The sequence below is a fragment of the Crinia signifera genome, chromosome 3 (genome assembly GCF_055691185.1).
Source record: "Crinia signifera chromosome 3, ASM5569118v1, whole genome shotgun sequence".
NCBI classification, from domain to species: Eukaryota; Metazoa; Chordata; class Amphibia; order Anura; family Myobatrachidae; genus Crinia; species Crinia signifera.
In genome coordinates, this window is record NC_139219.1 from 180935499 (window position 1) to 180955859 (window position 20361).

At 42.2% G+C, this 20361-nt stretch overlaps 1 protein-coding gene across 1 annotated transcript in view; it reads right to left on the reverse strand.

Moving 5' to 3' along the window:
- UFL1 (UFM1 specific ligase 1) overlaps window positions 1-20361 on the reverse strand; it is a 49887-nt gene that overhangs the window by 25028 nt on the left and 4498 nt on the right. The window contains exons 2-11 of the mRNA XM_083177022.1: window positions 17376-17521; window positions 17226-17254; window positions 12986-13083; window positions 11230-11344; window positions 10340-10470; window positions 7975-8033; window positions 6453-6599; window positions 3193-3368; window positions 2199-2378; window positions 1944-2064 (exon numbers count right to left, since the gene is read on the reverse strand). Coding sequence (XP_083033148.1) covers window positions 1944-2064; window positions 2199-2378; window positions 3193-3368; window positions 6453-6599; window positions 7975-8033; window positions 10340-10470; window positions 11230-11344; window positions 12986-13083; window positions 17226-17254; window positions 17376-17521 — 1202 coding nt within the window. The remainder of the gene's footprint in view (window positions 1-1943; window positions 2065-2198; window positions 2379-3192; window positions 3369-6452; window positions 6600-7974; window positions 8034-10339; window positions 10471-11229; window positions 11345-12985; window positions 13084-17225; window positions 17255-17375; window positions 17522-20361) is intronic.

Below are 20361 nucleotides of genomic sequence, written 5' to 3' on the forward strand. Positions count from 1 at the left end.
AATATATGCAATAGCATTTTCTGAAAAAAGTCTATTTAACATACAGTACTGTATTGCTCTATAGTGCATTTCAATGTAGACTTCATGCATGCGCAATGGTGATTTTTCCCCTTTAGTATTCTATTGGACATCTCACGCATGCACAGGGTTGATTTTAACAAGCGAAATCTGATGGATGATTGCTGGTTTTACAATCACCAGCAACACCAGGCTGTTCACCAAGTTGCGCTGCCTTACGCCCAGGCACGCTGCGACTCGTTATCGCCATAGGCAGATGAGGCAAACTCCATCTGTACAACTATCAATTTCTAAGCTACAGTTATCATTGGCCCATCACCACAGCAGAGGCAGCTCTGTCCTTGGCTGAGAAGCTACCAGGCTGAATAAGAGTACCAAGATCTCACACATGGCCAGTTGAGCAGGCTGGGAGGGGAGAGACAGTGCATCAGCAATAGGCTGCGGTGCTGTTAGCTCTACTCCCTCAATTCAACAAACAAGATGCTTATACATCTTGTCACTACTACTTCCTGCTACGTCTCGGTTGAGAGGCAACATAAGTAGCGCAAATCCGGACAAATTGTTTAGTTATAATACATCTACACCTATGTTTGGTAAAATATTTAAAAAAGTGACCTGGCAGTTACAAAATGTGTCCAATACAACTGGTGCTGAAATAGTGTTCCCCCTTTAGTGCCGGCGGTCGAGCCCACCCCTTTTCATGACGGCGCCGTCCGGGCCCGCTCCTTTTTTTGTCACGACGTGGCCCGGGCACCCCCCTTTTGTGACGTTGGCGGCCCGGGACCGCCCAAAACAGTGACGTCGGCGGGTCCAGTCCGCCCCCTTACACTGCCCCCTTGCAGTGGCACCCTGCCCACCCTAGTTCCTAGAAGGAACACTGTAAAAGGGTCCGAGGACAGCCTTCATACAGCCACATACTTCAGATGTGTTATATATATCAATAAATAGCTATTTGAAATTAACTTTCATTTCTTCTGTCCATATCTCTTAAGCCCTATTGCTGTGTACACACGGGGGCGATAGGGGCTGAAATCGCTGGGAATATGGTCGCTGAGCGACCATATTGCCAGTGATTGGAGTGTGCACCAGCGATAAATCGCTGGGTGCGCGCTCCCGTTTTCAGCCCCTGAATGGTCGCTGGTCGGAGGAACATGCTCCTCCGACCAGCGACATCCCCTGCCTCTTCACCCAGCAGTGTTTAAAATTTTCATCTGCGACCATCTCTGGTCGCAGATGAAAACGGGACATGGGGCAATATGATTGCTGAGCAATATATTGCTAGCAATATATTGCCAGCGATCATATTGCCCCGTGTGTACGCACCTTATCAGACATCTATAATTGCAATAAATAGAGGGAAATGAAAAAAATAAATAAATAAATTAGAAAATACATTAAATAAAATGTTCAGACTTTTTGAACTGATTATATTCTTAGGGGACACCCTTTATAGTAATTTTGATTCTGACACATGGAAAGTATAAAGTATATGAGATGCTCTATTTTCAGATTACCATTACATGTTAAATGCCCCCATATCAGAACTACTTATTTTAATTGCAGTCCTGATTGAACCAGTCTTCTCGTGCTGAAATTATTCCAACCTCCTGGAGATTCATGTTCCTGTTTCAACCAAACTAGATGATGAGTTCTAAATTTGCATGCAATTTGTGTAGTTTATCTTTAGCCTCCAGTTTATTTCAGATCCACACAGCCTACACTGCTCGAAATGTATTTGCAAAGAATGTGCTCAACTTCTGTGGAATCTCTACACATTTATTATGCAGGAATAAACCACCATAGAACTCACACATTTAAGTAGTATCTATAGCGAAAATGTGGTGGTGTGCTGCAGACCACCAGATCATCAGAACAATAATACATCTAACTATAAGCAAAGAAATGTTTAAAAGCTTGAATTTAACCTGCAGCTTTCTTCCGCCTCTCCTCCTTTTTGTCTTTTTTGCCAACGTACGTGGTTTCCAGTATCGCTGCTTGCTTGAGGTCATCTTCCGTTACTAGAAACACCGGACTTTTTTTCATTTCCTGGAAATCACATCACACAGTTATGCTAGAAACAAATCTACAGTTTCGCATACTATTAATTAGTAGACATGCTACTGAAATTTGTATTGGATTTCATTGGTGCTCACGAAGTGACAAATAAAATACATACATACCCTTTCAGCTTTGTGCTGCATGAGATCGTTAAATTTGCCGATGCATTCACTTATAAACTTCTCACTGACAACAATAGTGTCTCCAAAGATTCGAGCAGATGACGCTTTGTTTAATGTTCTCATCACTTGCTGGAGTAAGAATGAAGCATCTTCCATAGAAAAGCAACTTGGCAACAACGGCTAGGATTAAAAAAAAAATTAAAATAAAGATTTTTTTTTTGGGATGCTTCTACTATGGTCTCTTTGTAAGAAATGTAATTAATAAAAAAATATGATCAAAGAAAAAAAAAAAAGGGACCTCAGATTACATATATCTGACAGTTGTTGTGTAATTATCTGTACTAATTACTGATAAAATTGCATGATTAAGCAGCATCTGTACACATTTGTATAAAACAGGCAAGATCAGACACAAGGAACAGAAGATGCTGAATTACACATTTAGTTTTCTCAAAATGAGCTTCATTTGTTTACACCATTAATATTTTATTTAATAAAAATGTAGAAGTAAAACATTTCTTTGTAAGAAATGGGATTTCTATACGACAAGATCAAAAACCAATGCTAGATAAGCAAAAATGTTGCAACATCTAACCAGCTCCATTAAGCAGCAATAAAAATTAAGTAATGATGTCAAAATGAAAAAAAAAAAAAAGCATACAAAAAACAAACTTAAAAAGAGTTGAATAGAGTACTGTATATATGGAATGGGACAATAGATTAATTGGAAATTGAATCCAAACTGTGATATAACTTTAGTCAATCTCAAATTTTGAATAGTTCATACACTTGTGCCTGGTGAGTCCATTCCAGGGCCAGGGCAGCAAATCATGAATGTTACATTTTAAATGGTTACATCTTTCTGAACATGGAAACCACTAAAAATCTTTCTGGCAATCAATTAAAGTCAATGCAGTTTGTCATGTACTATAAAACAATACTTTCATTTTTTAATTCTTTAGGTGCACCCTAACCAAAAGACTGACTTGCATACCACAATGTCCAGCCAGGATCCTGAGCTTATTGCTTCTTCAGCCGAAGCTTCCACTTGATCCATAATACCGTGACCAACACATATTGACTTCAAATAAACCAACTGGGCAGACTTGTATCTTTTCCGGATATAACCAACAGGGTCTGGGATTCCGAGCCTAGATAATGAATCAAACTCTGGCACACAAAAACAAAAAATGTACATATCATTTTATATATTTTTTTTAAACTATTACAAAGTGTAAGAAAACTCTCTGGAGCATATAGACACTTGCTGTTCTGGTAAAACATGTTTTTCAAGGTTTTTACTGAACATATTATATTTGGGTCTCCGATCACATTACAACACAGTATGCTATGTACTTATCAACATGATCGCTTATTTGTAAGACATATCAGAAGCGGGCAGATGTGATACAGATTTTAGATAAAGGGACTGCTGGCGAGATCATACAATTTCAATGACTTGTAAAGCCTGTAGATATCACGACAGATGCTGTGTTGCCAATATATGACATCATTAGAGAAAAAATAAAAACAGATTTAAAAAAATATATACATATTTACATACATACATATGAATACTAGCGGGCCCGCTCAAAGCAAATGCTTCGAAACCTATTCTGCTACCTTGTGATTGCCTCTTTATTTGTGCATGTGTGAGAGAGAAAGATGTAATTTCACTCACTGCCAACAGATTGTGTTTTGGAGACACACAGAAACTAGACGTATATACACACACACACATATTATAATTATATATATATATATATATACTGTATATATACACATACATACATACATACATATATACACACACACACACACACACAATTAAAATAGCGTATTTTAAGCAACAGCATTGTTCAGTTTCTAGAACAAAAATGTGCACATAAAGAAAATGTGCTTGTTATGAGGCACTACTCATCTCCATGGGTGCTGGTTGCTTAAGCACACATTGGGGGGGTTTATGGACTCCCAATTTAACACCTTGCCAGTCCGGATACACACCAGGGACTCTATGGCAGGTATTCAATGCTGTGGGCGAGTGGTGACAGTGAGCAGAGCTTCCTGCTCGCTGTCACCACTCACCCTGACAGTATTTAATGCAGCAACCTCATACGCCAATTACCCCCTCGCTCCATTTTTTGAGTGAGGGGAAATTGGCGTATATGCGGCTCCTGAACCAGCGAGACTCGCGGCTAAATACAGCGAGTTTCCTGCATTAGCCGTGGGTCTCGCTGTTTTGGGGAATTCCCCGGAACATTGAATAGAGCGAGCGGCCAGCGCGGGGGTTAAACAGCGAGGATCGCTGGTTTTCTGCAATCCTCGCTGTTTAACCCCCTCGTTGGCCGCTCGCTGCAGCATTGAATACACCCCTATGACCGATTGATCAAGAAGCTACCACACATCAGTCAGTGGGACTCCATTAAGTATAAAACCTCTCTTGTCCACTACATAAGCATTGATTTTATTTGTGCATTTTAAACTTTTACTGTGATTTATATGTGCTACTAGATATATCCATTTCAAATATTATCAGGAATTAATAAGTATCTTTTATTGTACTACCGTATTGATCCATTTACTCATTTTTTAGCGCTCCACCAATCCCTGTTTTCTGATTATCACAGACGCTAGGATTTGAACATTACTGGCCGAAGCAATAAGGGAAATAACAGAAAGAGCCATTATAGAACTCCAGGGTATATGTATGAAGCAGTGATAAAGAAGGAGAAGTTAGCCAGAGGAGAAGTGGCCCATGGCAACCAATCAGCTGCTATGTATAATTTTATATTATGCATATTATGTTACTTCAGTGCTGATTGATTGACATGGGCCAATTCTCCTCTGGCTCACTTCTCATCGCTTATCACTGCTTCATAAATCTACTCCTCTGTTTGTGGGCTAATCGAACCTTTAAATTTGAGGGACAAAATGTCAAAGGCACTTACAGATAGTGTTCCCTCTAAGCTTCATTTGCAGGGTGCCGCACCTCTGCCCGTTTTTCAAACCTCAAAATGCATCCTGCCCTTTTTGTGTGTGTGGCACTGTGCACCCTTACGCTGCCCCCCCCCCCCTCCACACACACACACACCGTGCGGACATGCAGCTGAGAACTTTTGGTGTGTGGCATTATGTGTAATGGGTATTACAGTGTATGCCATCATGTGTAATGGGCATTATGGTGTGCGGTATAGTGTATAAGAGGCATTACAGTGTGTGCCATAATGTGCAATTGGCACTACGACAGAACATGTAATGGGCATAGCAGAGTATGAATGTTCAATGGGCGTAATCCTAGTACAGTGTGCAATTTTGTTTTAATATATGTTTTTTTTTTTTCCTAATGTAAAATTTCTAATATAAAATGTGCCTTCCCGATTGAAAAAAGTACCCTGCCTGGTGGTCAGCGCCCTGCCCTAAAAAATCCTAGAGTGAACACTATACAGAGGGTGCAGATTTTAGATATGGGAAATTTCTTCTCCTTACAGTACATGTCAGGCTGCATCTTATGTATATGCATTTTAAAGCGATACTGATTTATAAAAATATGATACAAAAAAATAGAAACATTATTATTATAGTTATTATACTGGGTATGGATCATATGGTCAACTATAAGTTGGTCAACAGTCATTAGGTCGACACGCTGAAAGGTTGACAGGTCGACACAAGCTTTAGGTCAAAATGGGCAAGGTCGACAGTCAAAAGGTCAACATTGGGGGTTTTCACCATTTTTTTACCCGAATGGTGACACAGTCGACATTGACACTGAAACGTAGCACCACTGCATTTGCCATGCTTCGGACAGGGCACATGTCAGCTCAAAAAACAGGGGAAATCCCCATGCGGACCTAATGCTTGTGTTGCCCTAATGACCTGTCGGCCTTGGCCCATGTCGACCTTTCAGCATGTCAACCTAATGACTGTCGATCAACATGCTGTCGACCAACTGACCGTATCCCATTATATTTGTACTGGTGAATGTTGCATTTATAAAAACTCATGGTATGGATGACTGGTTTAATAAGAGATTGTAACTTCCTCTTTCTCTGCTGCAATCAGACTATATCCTACTGTACATTTCTCCAAAATGTTAAATAATATACAAACTAACACAAAAGTTTGCTAGTCTAGAAGCACTGAAAAGTTAGCTTTTCCTGCCAGAAGGTGCATTCTCTAAATTACTTTAATGTAGTTCAAAACAAGATACACAAAGACCTCCTTGTTTCTTATACAGAGGGAAAAGAGAGTTACCTAGGTAACCGTTTTGCTTGAAAAAGGCGTCTATCCAATTGCTTTGTGTCCTGGCATAAATGTCAGGAATAAACACAGCCTTATCCTGTCTCCCGCCGACCACTGTGCCCTTTAAACGTCCACAGTTAACAAGCTCCTCCAACAGAGCTGAAAAAAAGGATGAAAGCAACAAGCACTATTCAAAGAATGTCTAAATAGTAGTTCTTAATTGACAAAGCAGCCTGAAACACACTGCATACAAATGTAAAATGCATTATGGAACGCTCCTTTAGAATTATAGAGCATACACAAGGTGAGATACAGTAGGCACTATTTTTTCAATACGATTTTGCATATAGAAGCAAAATGGAATGGACATCAAATGGTTTTTCTACATTCCCATGTAGTGTAAATCGAATAGAAAATAGTCTTGGCAGACAAGACTATATTGTGGAAATCTAATAGTAGATAGTGCAAATCGAATGTGTTCTCTGCAGCATTCGATTCCATTTCCTGACTGAAGCCAGTGTTGATCTAATAGCAAATCGAATGGATAATCAAATAGAACATAGTGGAAATTGAAAAGGAGTAGAACAAACTTCAGAGCAGGTCCAATAGTCCATATCTAATAGAAATGAAATCGAAAAGGAATGGAACAGTGTGTACGCACCAATAGTTTAGAAGACTGTGGCACACTACAGATGTAACAGTTTTGGGTACTTGTTTCCTAGCACGGCGCCCATCTTATGCCATCGCATACCACTAATTAAGGTATGCGATGGGACCCGATTTTTGGGTTCTAAGAGGCGAACTGTACCATTCTAATATCACGTCGCATCGCATGCCATTATAATGGCATGCAATGCGATTTGTAATTGTACAGGCACCCTGATGGGGTGTTAAATGCACCCCATTGTTAACGCCACCCCCACTATCAATGCCAACCCAAAGTGCGGGGAGCGCAGCGAGCCCGCGAGGGTCGGCAGTATGCGTCCTCCGACCTTTTCATACACCCACTATCTCCACGACGGCGCGGAGTCGATTTCATAAAGCATGGCGAGCGCAGCGAGCCACCGAGCCCCGCGAGGGGACGCGGAATATATGTAAATTAATCCGAGTCCCCTCGCGGGGCTCGCTGCTCAACTCCACACCGATGTGGATAGTGGGGGTATGAAAAGGTTGGAGGATGTGTACCGCTGCGCTCGCCACGCTTCAGGTTGGCGTTCATAGTGAGGGTGGCGTTAACAATGGGGGTGCATATAACATAGTAATCACCCATCAGGATGCCTGTACAATTAAAAAATCGTTCTGATCTCATCGATTGCATGCGATCTGGTCGCATGCGATGCGATCAAAACAATGTCATAAGATTAAAATCGTGGGCGCCGTGCTAGGAAACAAGTACCCAGTTTTGCTATAATCTGTGGTGAATAAAAGCAAACTGCATAAACGAAAGCATGATGATATCCATCAACACAACTACCACTTACAGAAAATAAAGGGCAGACGCAATAAACACAGGGTTAAAAATGTACATACTTACAGTATAGAAGATGCTCTGGAAAACCATGTTGAGAAATCAAATTAATTACTGGTGTTGGTCTAAAACAAATAGAATAAATAACATTACTCTTGTACAATATTTAAAAAGGTTCGTAAAGTGGATGTTCAAAGTATTCGGCCACTTGTTTAAATACTGTGAAAACTGTTTAGTTGCATTTGTTTAACTGCACACATATTAGGCGGGTGTGGTATAGGGGTCCGACAGTCGGGATCCCGACAGTCATTATGCTGGCGTTGGGATCCCGACTTGCCGGACCCAGACAGCATGGCGAGCGCAACCAAGCCCCTTGGGGGCTCGCTGCGCTCGCCACGCTGCGGGCGCGGTGGCTCGCTACACAAGCCACCTATTCTATTCTCCCTCTATGGGGTCGTGGACCCCCATGAGGGAAAATAGCCGACGGCCATCGGGAACCCAGCTGTCAGTGTTTTGAGAGCCGGGATCCCGACGTTGGGTGAATGCCTGTCGGGATCTCGTCCGGCACCCTATTAGACAACAGTTCAAACCACATGAAATAGAACGACAAGTCATAAGGACATTTTGTGGTTATTGGGTTATACGTGCAGTTAGTGATGTCCTCTGTCGTCTGTACATGCAGCTCAATCTGAGGATATCCTCAACAGCTTACTCGTGCATGTGGCCACTGACGTTATCATTTGTGAAATTGGTCATTGTATGCACTATATTCTTTGTCAGGGAGTTGTCAAGGAAAATCGCGAGTGACATTGCATCGTTTGCATTATTGTTTAATGTGTTTTTGAAAAAGTCCACACTTCCTGAGAAATAAGTCAATTAGATAACCGAAATGTCATTTTGTTTCACTTGCCTGGATCCAGAAAAATAACATAGATTTTGGTTGCTCATGGCAAGATCCCAAGTGAAATAAAACTTCCATCTTAGTAAATTTCCCCATTAGTATCAACCTTTTTAAGAATTTTCTTAATATGCACAAAATGACCCTAATTCAGACCTGATCACAAAGCCCTTTTTTCACAAAAGGTCCATGATGCACTGCAGGTGGGACAGATGTAACATGTACAGAGAGATTAAGATTTGGGTATGGTATGTTCAAACTGAAATCTAAACTACAGTGTAACCATAAAGCAGCCAATATTTACCCTGCACAGAAACAAAAAAAACTCACCCAAATCTAAATCTCTCTGACATTTTACATCTGCCCCCCTGCAGTGCAGCCCAAGTCAGCTTATTGCTGGATTGGTGACATCACTGCCGATAGGTCCCAAGCCATTGGAGAGTTAGAGTTCGTTTGCAGGGGGGTGAGAAGGGAAAGGTTAGGCTGGTTTCACACACTCCGGCTCCTGCCGGACGGTGAAATCCCGCACGGCCAGGGACCCGTGCCGCACACAGTGGTTTATCATGGAGGGGATGGCCACAGCCCGGCAGCCGTCCCTTCCAGTGGCGGGATCCGGCTGCAGCCGTGCGGCCGGGCCGCGGCCGTCCCGTGTGAATGGACACAATAGTGTCCATTCACAACAACTGTGTGCGGCACGGCTCCCTGGCCGTGCGGGATTTCACCGTCCGGCAGGAGCCGGAGTGTGTGAAACCTGCCTTAGGCTGCAGGTAGAATGGGGTTAGCATGCATACCTAAAAGATGTAAGGATCCGGTCAGATCGCACCCTCTGGTGCGATCTCATAAAATAGCTACTGTAGTGCAAACTTTGGAAAAAGTTAATGCTGATAATGATAGAATCATGCCAATGCCGACCCAAGTCCATCACCAGAGCCTACATTGGCCATAAGAGTGTGATAATTGAACAATGGAGCAATAGAAGAAGGTGGTCTGGCCTGCAATATAATGTTATGTTTTGAACCATGTGGACAGCCAGGTGCGTGTGCTATGTTTAACTGAGGAATAGATGTAGCCAGGATGCATTACAAGGAGAAGCAGCGTGATGGGAAATGATCTGCTGGGAAACACTGATTCCTGGTATTCAAGTGGATAGTCCTATGACACATACCAACTACCTTAACATTGCGGCAGACCAACTAAACCTTTTCATGCCAATTCTATTCCCAGATGGCAGAAGCCTCTATCAGGAGGATAATGCACTCTGCCACAAAAAAAGGTCAGGAATGGTATGAGCAACAGGACAAAGGGTTCAAATTATAGACTTGGCCTCTAAATTCCTCAGACGGACACCCCGACATGTGAAATGTAGGAGGTATTTGAGAACTGAAGCTGAAAACCCCTGAAGTACATGCATGTTTTAAAAAGCTGTGAACAGAAAGATGCATTTACAAAAAAAGTGTCCCATTAACTACCCCCTTGTGAAGGATTCTGGGAAATGCTCATATACAAATAAAAAAAATAATAATAAAAACTAACCTTGTAATTGCAGTGAAAAGACCACGGATTCGTGCCTTGTGGCGAGCAACAAATGTCTCTGTATATATGACACCCCTGTTGTTTTGATCAATCTTCCCTTGAATAATATTTCCAAGTCTCAGGGTCAGTGACTGTGGTCAAAAGAAAAGAATGAAGAAATATATAAAAATACTTTTGCCATTCCAGCTATTGCTGAACTGCATTTGGTTAAAGGAGTATCGGTAACAAATAAAGTGGTCATTGTTACCCATTCCTGACATTGCTGCTGTGCTTCACATACAGTATTACACACATAATCTATTCACATAGAATAGAACTTAAGGTGCATTCACACGGAACAATGTTGGAGCTGATCCAACATAGTTACCGATGATCTTTCATCGTGCGTACACACAAAACTATAAATACTTCACAAAAGATTGGTCTATGATCTTCCTGCATGCAAGAAAGATCACAGACCAATCTTAACGTTAAAATTGATCGGGAACGCCCACATCGTGCTTCAAATCGTTCCGTGTGTATGCACCTTTAGAGTGGATGGCTGCACCGCATCAAATGAAAGGCCTCAGACTTCATTATAAGTTACATATTGTGTCACTAATGCAATACATAAATGATCTGATCAGTTTTTAGTTAAGTGTAAAAGGCATCTGTAATGTATGAGAATCAGCTTATGTTAACCATGAAAACGATATTCCACAAATGTCATCTGTGAGGTGTAACCAATGTATGCTCTAAAGCAGAAGTGTATATATATATATATATATATATATATATATATATATATATATATATATATATATATATATATATATATATATATATATATATATATATATATAATAAATGCAGAGCTGCTAAAATAGGAGTCAGGCTGAGCCCTTTCTCACCTCTGTCAGGAAGTCTCCTGGAAGGTCGTACAGCTTACACAGTTCTGATATAGTCACTTGGCCGGCTTCCTGCAGTTTATCATTAACCTCCTCTGCTATCTGGTCCAGATAGTTGCTAATAAAACAAATACAGGTTGGCCATTTTGACATTTAAATCTAAGCTTAAATTCTTAAGCCCCATAACTTCATCTTCGGATTGAGATGAAGCGGGTCCAGAAAAGAGCAGCATGTATGATTCTACCTTCTGACTGTGGGAGAGTGTCTGGCAACCTGAACTCTCCCACATTAGGCATTCTTTATTGCCGCTTTGGAAAATACTGAGCATCGTGCACAGGTGCTGTCAGTATGGCACCCATGGCTTATTTAAAAAATAAGTATTATAATTTTTTTTTTTTGCACAAATCTCTGGCCGTTGGAGCAAAAAGCCAGGAACATTGCTTTGTGCGCAGTAACAACAGCTGCAGCGGTTGGAACAATCAGTGCCACTTGATAGCACTTTGGCATGCTATATTGTAAATAGTAATGTTGATAAAACCAGTGGCACCAAATATACCCACATCTCCACATTCACACATGGCTGCCTTGGGAGTCCACCAGACGCCACCTGCACGGCTGTGAATGGATGTTTTGCATAAACATCCATTTGCGGCCTTGGGTGCGGGGGAGAAATCATTAGATGGGCTGATTTATCCAGTCCTCTCTGGTGTCGCAGATCTGCGGGTGCCCCGTGTGGGAAGCAGACATCCGCTGACATCAGCTTCCTGCCCCCCACACTCGCGCCATCGGGGAACCACCATGAGAACGCCCAGCATTTTCTTTGGAATGCCCATGAAACACTGGGCTTTACCAAGGGCTCCACTGTTGTGTGCGAGTGCCCAGCCGCTCGCACACATCAGCTGCACATGTGCATACATGACTATGCACAGTTGCTAAAAATCGCTCCCCGGGGAGTGCATGTGGGGGAGTGATTAAACTAGAATGAAGTCCCTGGGCAGAAGCAGTATCAGTGCACATAACATGCACAGATACCACTTTACCAAGTAACAAAAAACAACGGTACTTATATGTTAGTTGGGAGCCCACTAAGCTATTTGCTTAGTTTTCTGCATCCGCTCGCCACGCTTCGGGCTCGGTGGCTCGCTGCACTATATAAAATCAACTCCATGCCGACAAGGATAGTGGGGGTATGAGCGTACTTACTATAGTGGGCGCCCAACTAACATACAAGTACCAAAAAAATATACTGTATCAAGGTAACAATTGCCATTTGAGAAGAAGTGCAACAAACATCTTTGAATGCAGCATTTTTCCATAATTTTTAATGAACTGTTCTTTATATAGCACAAACATATTCCGATGCACTTTGCATGAAATATTTAGCCCATCACAACAGTCCTTGCCCCCATTCCAGACCCCATGCACGTGAGGGTCCATTTTTGTTGGGAGCCAATAAACCTTAAAGTATATTAAAAGATTTTGGATACAAACCCTGTTGAAACTCATGCAAGCTAACACTTAAGGTGCCCATACACAGTGCTCTCCCGCGGTCATCCCATCCCATAGCACATAAAGTCTGTGCAGCCTATGCTTTTTGAACTAGGTATGATTGCATTGTTCACAAATTGATATGATAGCATGCGATGCGGTCTAGTTCAAAATGCACAGAATATTGTACTGTGTATGGGCACCTTAACACCCACTGTGCTGAGACACTTTTCATGATCCTGTATTACTCATAATGCAATTGTTTACTTACTTGTCCACAAGCTGTCCAAGTACCAGCTGGACACTTTTATCTAATCTAATGAGATCATTGGCTCTGCTTTCAATATGAGTCAGATCAACATTGACAACCTGTTAAGAAAAAGACAGAAAACAAGTTAAGGGCCTCATTCAGAGTGGCATATGCGGCTGCATCAAGGGACTTCGCACATGCATCTCTGGCTGCCTGTGTATCTTTGCAAATGTATGCACAATTTAAACCCCCACATGCACCTCAGTGGGTGGGGTCAGTGTGTGTATGGAGTCACACTATTGTCATGCATATGCATTCTAGATGCAAAATTCAGATGGATCCCATGCACATAACATAAAACACCCTGTTTGCAAGTAATATGCACTCAAAATGAGGCTGTAATTGGACCCAATGTCAAACTGATCCAGGCACTAAGCTGGCCATACATCAGGACGACCAGCATCAGATTAGAGTCGTCTGCTGGCCATACATCTGCAGATTGATTGTCAGATCTGGCTGGTTGGAACAAAAACCTGGTAATGGATGAAAGCAAATGACAGTTGAACATTCAGGTTTTTGTCCCAACCAGCCAGATCTGACAATCAATCTGTAGATGTATGGCCATACAGTTTCCCCCGCAGCTTCCCAGACACACACTTGATCTTATGTGTGTAATTTTACATAAGATCTATCATAAGATCTGCAACTCCCAGCATACTGGTCATTATCAGCATCTTCAGAACTTCCGTGTAGCACATAAAATCTGAGGATCAACCTCATGACCTGCAGGACTACGGATCGTACCGAAACACCTCAAGATTTGCACTCCAAACACACAAAATGCACCGCAGGACCTGTCTAAATCGCAACTAAAATCATTCTGATGTTTGGCCAGCTTAAGCCTGTATATTAGAAACATATTTTAGCAGATTGCCATTGGAAAGCAGTAATATTGAATTTTTCTAAGCTGTCAAATAGAAGTATAAGTGAAGCAGGGTTTACTGCAGTGAAAAGTATTAAGGCAAATAATGTTTTTGCAGATAAAAAAGGTTTCTCAGAACAGATAATAATCACAGGAGAAGCTGCCATCCACAAAAGGATATAGACACTCAACTGAGCCATTGCAAAGTCCTTAGCAACTGCATCAGCACAACATTGTTGTAAGTCTATAGCCACATGGACTAGCCATGGCAGTAGCGTCCCTGGCAATCACATCTGAAAGTAGATACATGTCCACGTTTTTGCTGCCACACCCCATTGCATTCCCCAAACGGTCCCTTCCTATTACTCTGCATCGAAAATCTCACTGCATGCTGAATCGCAATGGTACGTTGGTGCAATTTGCAGCGCGATTACGGCAGATGCGCAGGCTGCTCAGAAAATCTCAGTTGTGTGACCATTATGTATGAACTAGGTGCTTAATACTTAGCACTGATACCCTTTTGGCTGCAATAAAGTCTGCTGCTTCTGTATATTGAAATAAATAGTACATTCACTGAAGCTGATACTTAAAACGACAACCAAAAAAATGTGGCACTGTACCATGTGATTGCAGATTGGGACTGGAGCTGGCACCTAAATGTAACTGTAGATTTAAAAGTAAGCTCCTTACCCTGCAACCTCAGAATTCCAGTACTTCTTTAATCAAGTCCAGGAAGGAGAAGCAGTGACCATGTGAACCTATTATCACATGACTGAGCATGAGGGAGGGAACAGTTTTTCTCAGCAACAACAGTGACCAAAAATCTGCTTTACTCTTTCAGCAGGGCTGTGGAACACTGGACCATGTGACACTCAACAGCTGTCTCCAGGCAGGGCCCTAACTAGGGGGGGGCTAGGGGGTCACGCTCACCGGGCGCTGGAGGGTGGGGGCGCTAGTGTGAGGTCCTGGGGATGGGCAGCGGGGGTCCAGGGACTGGTGGGTTAACGCTGGCTCCTACCGGGGTCCCGGGGACGGGCAGCGGGGGTCCGGGGACTGGTGGGTTAACTCCGGTTCCTACTAGCGCTGCCGGGTGGTAAGCAGGTTTTGAAAAGACTTGCCGGACGCTGATTGGCTGAATTCAGCCAATCAGCATCCGGTAAGTCTTTTCAAAGTCATCAGCGCTTCCCGCTGCCAGGCAGATAGCGCTAGGAGATGGAGTGAGCGAAGGCTGCCGCTACACCAGTCCCTGGACCCCTGGACGCTGCCTACCCCTGCTGGCTGCACACAGGTATGTTGGCAGCGGGGGTCCAGGGACTGGTGTAGCGGCAGCTTTCACATACACAGCCGCTCGCTATTTGCCTGGCGGCGGGAAGCGCTGATGATTTTGAAAAGACTTGCCGGACGCTGATTGGCTGAATTCAGCCAATCAGCGTCCGGCAAGTCTTTTCAAAATCTGCTTCCCGCCCACCGCCCGGCAGCGCTAGGAGCCGGAGTTAACCTTCTCCAGTCCCCGGACCCCCGCTTCCTGTCCCCAAGGCAGTAATTTGGTGGGGTTTGGTGGGGGGGGGGGCAAATGACTGCCGACCCGGGCACCGAAACACCTAGTTTCGGCCCTGCTCCAGGGGAGGGAACCCTCAGGCTGCCGGACCGAGAACAGTATGCCCAAAGGCAAAAACCTGAAAGCACTGAAAGCTGCACAACATATTTGTTCATCCAAAGCCTCATGTTGTGCCATCTTGAGTTTGTCACTGCCCTTGTGGAATGTCCTAATACAGTACCAGGTGTGGTGCTGGATGCTACCTAGCAGAAAACCATAAGCTAGTATGATGACCGAGAGCAGCCAACCTTCCAATGGTCTGCCTTGAAGACAGCCAACCACATTTATGTGCACTGTAAATAACAAGCAGAGAATCTATGCGTGCAGTGGACACAAACATTGTCCAAGTGAATTCGCAGATCACGATTTATGTGCCTGATTCTGGCTGGTTGGCAAAAGCAAACTCCTTCTTTACTGGACAAAACCATATGCACTGCAGGTGGGGTTGAAGTAACATGTGCAGGGAGAGTTACATTTGGGTGAGTTATTTTGTTTCTGTGCAGAGTAAATACTGGATGCTTTTTTTTTTACATTGCAGTTTAGATTTCAGTTTGTACAAACTGGAGTTTGCTTTTGCAAACCAACCAGAATCACCCCCTATGACTGTAGAGCCAGATAATCTTGGAAACAGGAAGTTGCCGAAGTACAAAAAAAACCCTGGTAAAGAACATTTGTGTTTTAGTGAAAATAACATTTGGCTGGAACAGTACAGAGAACCACTTTATCGTCATGGAAGACGAGACAAAGGCGGTTTGCAAGACAAAATCCATAATGTCGTAACAAACCAAGCTGTGGCAATAGTCATAATGAAGACTGGTTCCTCATAACAAATTGAAAATCTGCTTAATGTAAGTTCTCAAACAGAGCATGTTAAGAGTTTATAAGACCAGATACAGAACGGTAGTGGAACACCTCCCGTAAAACGGTATGGGCCAAACGCTGTTAGAAATAGATCGAAAGGGATGAAATCTGTACTTTCAAAGAACAAAGCTTTACAGCAGCTTCCAAACCCCCTAAAGAAAGGCCAAACAACAATAGGGGGGAATCTAGAATGTATGAACCCTTGTTTTGATCACACCACAAGATGTACAGTGTCTGCACTCTGTGGCAAGTGGATGACAAAACTGGATTCCTGTTTTTAATTACAGATAACTGAGGAAGAGCCACGGGTAGGGACGGACCCTGTTGTAGCAAGCCTAGGTCCCGGTCTTTGTAGACACCGGAGTGCACTAGAGAAACCAGTCAGCTGTCCCTTCCCCACCATTGAAAATGACAAGCCCCCCGTGGCTCCCTGCAGCCACTTCAATCTCGCTGCAAGCAACGAACAGACCCTATGCAAAAAGAAACAGTAAAAACGTACAAATGAAACAACTAAGGCAGCACTGAATAGAATGTGTCTTTCTCTACAAGGCATGTAAAGAAACTGCAATCCCATGGTCCAGTGTTCTCCAGCCTTGCAGAACAAGAAATTATTAAATACTATAAAACAAATATAATAATGTGGCAAGTAGAAATCTGCCCAAAGTCAGACTTTTTGGCACACCAAAATCCAGTGCATTTGGGCACAACATGCACAGTAAGTAAGGGTAGCCCACGGCAATCTGGGACATCTGCAGAACAATTGAATATCATCCTTTGAGCGCCCATTACTTACACTGGCCCAAAAACAATTGAATTCCCCAGGGTTTTCTTTTTTTATAGTTTTTTATCAGTGACAGCAAAGCAAATATGCATGAACTTACCTGTTGTAGATCAACTATGTTCACTCTCCCTACAAAGAGAGAAAAATCTAATCAAGAATTAAATCAAACATGACCTGTCAAATAGTGACAGCAAATTTAACTAAAGCTCCCAACACCCCACTCCCCCCCTAAAAAAAATGTCTCACTCACCATCTCTAACTTGAAGCTCATCTCTGATCTCTTTACTTATTTGCGATGGTGTGATATATTCTTTTCCATCAAGAGTGTGCACTACATCCAGCTGTTTCTCAGCAATGAGCTTGGAGACAATCTCAATGCAGTTGCGCTCAGATAACCTAGAGGTATAAATTTGCAGAATGAAAACTTAATTTAGAAAAACCTTGTCCGGTTAAATAGAGACACATCACAATAAGGAATAGGTCCTAACTTGAGGAGGATCGACATTACTAGAATTTGGCTTCTTCCACACACCCCGTAAATGCTCCCATGAAACATGTTAAAATAATTTGGTACAAAAACAATAGATGCCACAAAGAATGAAAAACATATAGGATCTCGAAACCTATAAACTAAAGCCCCATACACACTAGCCGATATTGTTAACATTATCGCCTAGTGTGTATGGGGCTCTATCATCCACAATATCATCTAGTGTGGACACTCAATATTGTTATGTATGCGCGCTATGGCAATATAGCCAAATGACCCGCATGTTCGGTGGGTCCTGGTGATGTCATTGAACGGTATCGGCGGCTGATACCATTCACTGAGTATGGTTAACTATATCAGCCATGGCCACTGTCAGGTAATGTGTATGGGGCTTTTAGGTGTCAACATAAACAGATGGTGACAATACAGAGTTGGTAGCAACCTGGTGGTATCTGTGCACCCTTCCTCAAGCTCCACAGGCAAGAAAGTATTTAGAGTGGAGATACTTCCTTAGGACACAGTGGAGTAGGGATGCATAAATAAGTCCTGGAAAGGACCGGGGAAAGACACATTTCCCTGTAGCATGCACCACAAAACCCAATGGTCAAAACAGTCATCTGTATTCACTTAAACCTGGTAGAATTTTCTTAAATGTGTACATGGGTGTCCATGCTGCTGACTTACTTATGTAAATGATTCCAGGTGGTAAACATGTAATTCAATGATGAGTAGTGTAATGGCAGCGACAGGTCTCTTACAGAGTATTTATTGTGTTATCAGCACATAGGGCCTTATTCTAGTTCACTCTTTCTGACAAGTTCCTTCTTAGATGGACAAAACCATGTGCACTGCAGGGGGCAGATGTAACATGTGCAGAGAGAGTTAGATTTGGGTGAGTTATTTTGTTTCTGTGCAGGGTAAATACTGGCTGCTTTATTTTTACACTGCAATATAGATCTCACTTTGAAGTAAAACGCCATCCAAACCTAATTCTCACTGCACAAGTTACATCTGCCCCACCTGCAGTGCACATGGTTTTGACCATCTAAGAAGTAATTTGTTAAAAAGAGTGAACTAGAATAACCCCCATATTTTATGGATAATTCTAGCTTTAAATGTTACCCAAGTATTAAGTGATCCCTGTGAAATATCAGTTCAACAGATGGAAACTGATCCAGATACTGTTGAGGAATGAGGGACTGGATAAAAATTTACCTACAGTATGTTAAGATAAAAAAGAGAAATAACTTCAGGAAAGTGAGGAACATCTGCAATGGTAAAACACAAAGGGACAGATTCAGAGGAGGATACATTTATTATAGCCGCTACGGCTAAATTATGCTAATGAAACAAGATGCGTCTTGTGTAAAAAGATGCCTCCTGACAGCTTATGCGATTCATGGATCACATTATCTATCTGAGGGCTACTCAGGTGGCCGTCTCAGATCTGTAGCAGAGGCCAAGAGAAGGTAAATAGTAAAACAGTTAAAGTGTAAAAATATTTCAGTTGGATCGGAGAACCCACCCAAAACTTGTGGTTTCATTCCATAATGTATGCATACCTCCCAACTTTCAAAGCATTGACACTGCTAAATTTGGGGTGTGGCCTCACAGAAAAGGGGTGTGGCATTCAAATGACATCACTCTCGCTAGGTCAACCCCCCATTTTGACACTGCTGCCCCTCTGCCTGCGGGAATAGATGCAGATCTATGCTGCGCCATGGCATACGATCAGGGCGGCACTGGAGTGTGGAACCAGTGACTAACCAGTAGTTCACCATTTTGCTACCCTGAAAGATGGAGTAGCTACATTGCGACATAAGATTATAGACCAGGTGCCAACCTCACCAAGGGGAGATAACCGGGGTAAAAAATGAATGCAGTTGGAAGCAAGATGGATACACAAATTACATACAGTCCACCCGAGAGGGCTTAATGATGCCCTTTGGCTGGGCTCTTATAATTTTAATATTTAGTTAAGCAATGTATGGGTAGTGTTCTGTATTAATTCAAGCTAGAGGGTAACTACTAAAAAAATTAAAAGCAGTGGGTTAGTCAGTAAAGTATAATAAGTAGTTTGTTGATCATGATATATATATATATATATATATATATATATATCTATCTATATATATATATATATATATATCTATCTATCTATATATATATATATAGATATATATATCTATATATATATATATATATATATATATATATATATATATATATAGATAGATATAGATATATATATCTATATCTTGTTGGTCATAATTTCTTAAATACAGAAATATTTTATATATATTCACATTGCAAAACAAATTTTAGTAAAGCGCCAAAGCCTTTTGCTAAGGCGCTCTTTTATAACGGGCACCTTGTACTGTTATTTTTGCAGAGTACCTTATATACAGTATCACATTATTCAGTATCACATTATAGTTCTTATCACTTATTCCCCAGTTTTGGGGGTCGTATTGGTTACAATATTTTGTCTAAATTGTTTTTGATTATGTTGTTTTGTCCATGTATGTAATGTATTGTGTATAACAGTGGGGGCTCCCATTCACCCCACAACATCGGGAAGTGGAGTGTCTCCTGCAGTGCAGCCAAGAGTTTCCGGCGTACACTTTCGCCAGTCACAGAGGGAGAGGTGGGAGCTGGGCGTCTCCATGATAAAAGGACGCTGTGCAGTCTGTGCGTGCAGGGACCGGTACTTCTGCTGTTGATGGCGCAAGGAGGTGATGCTGGA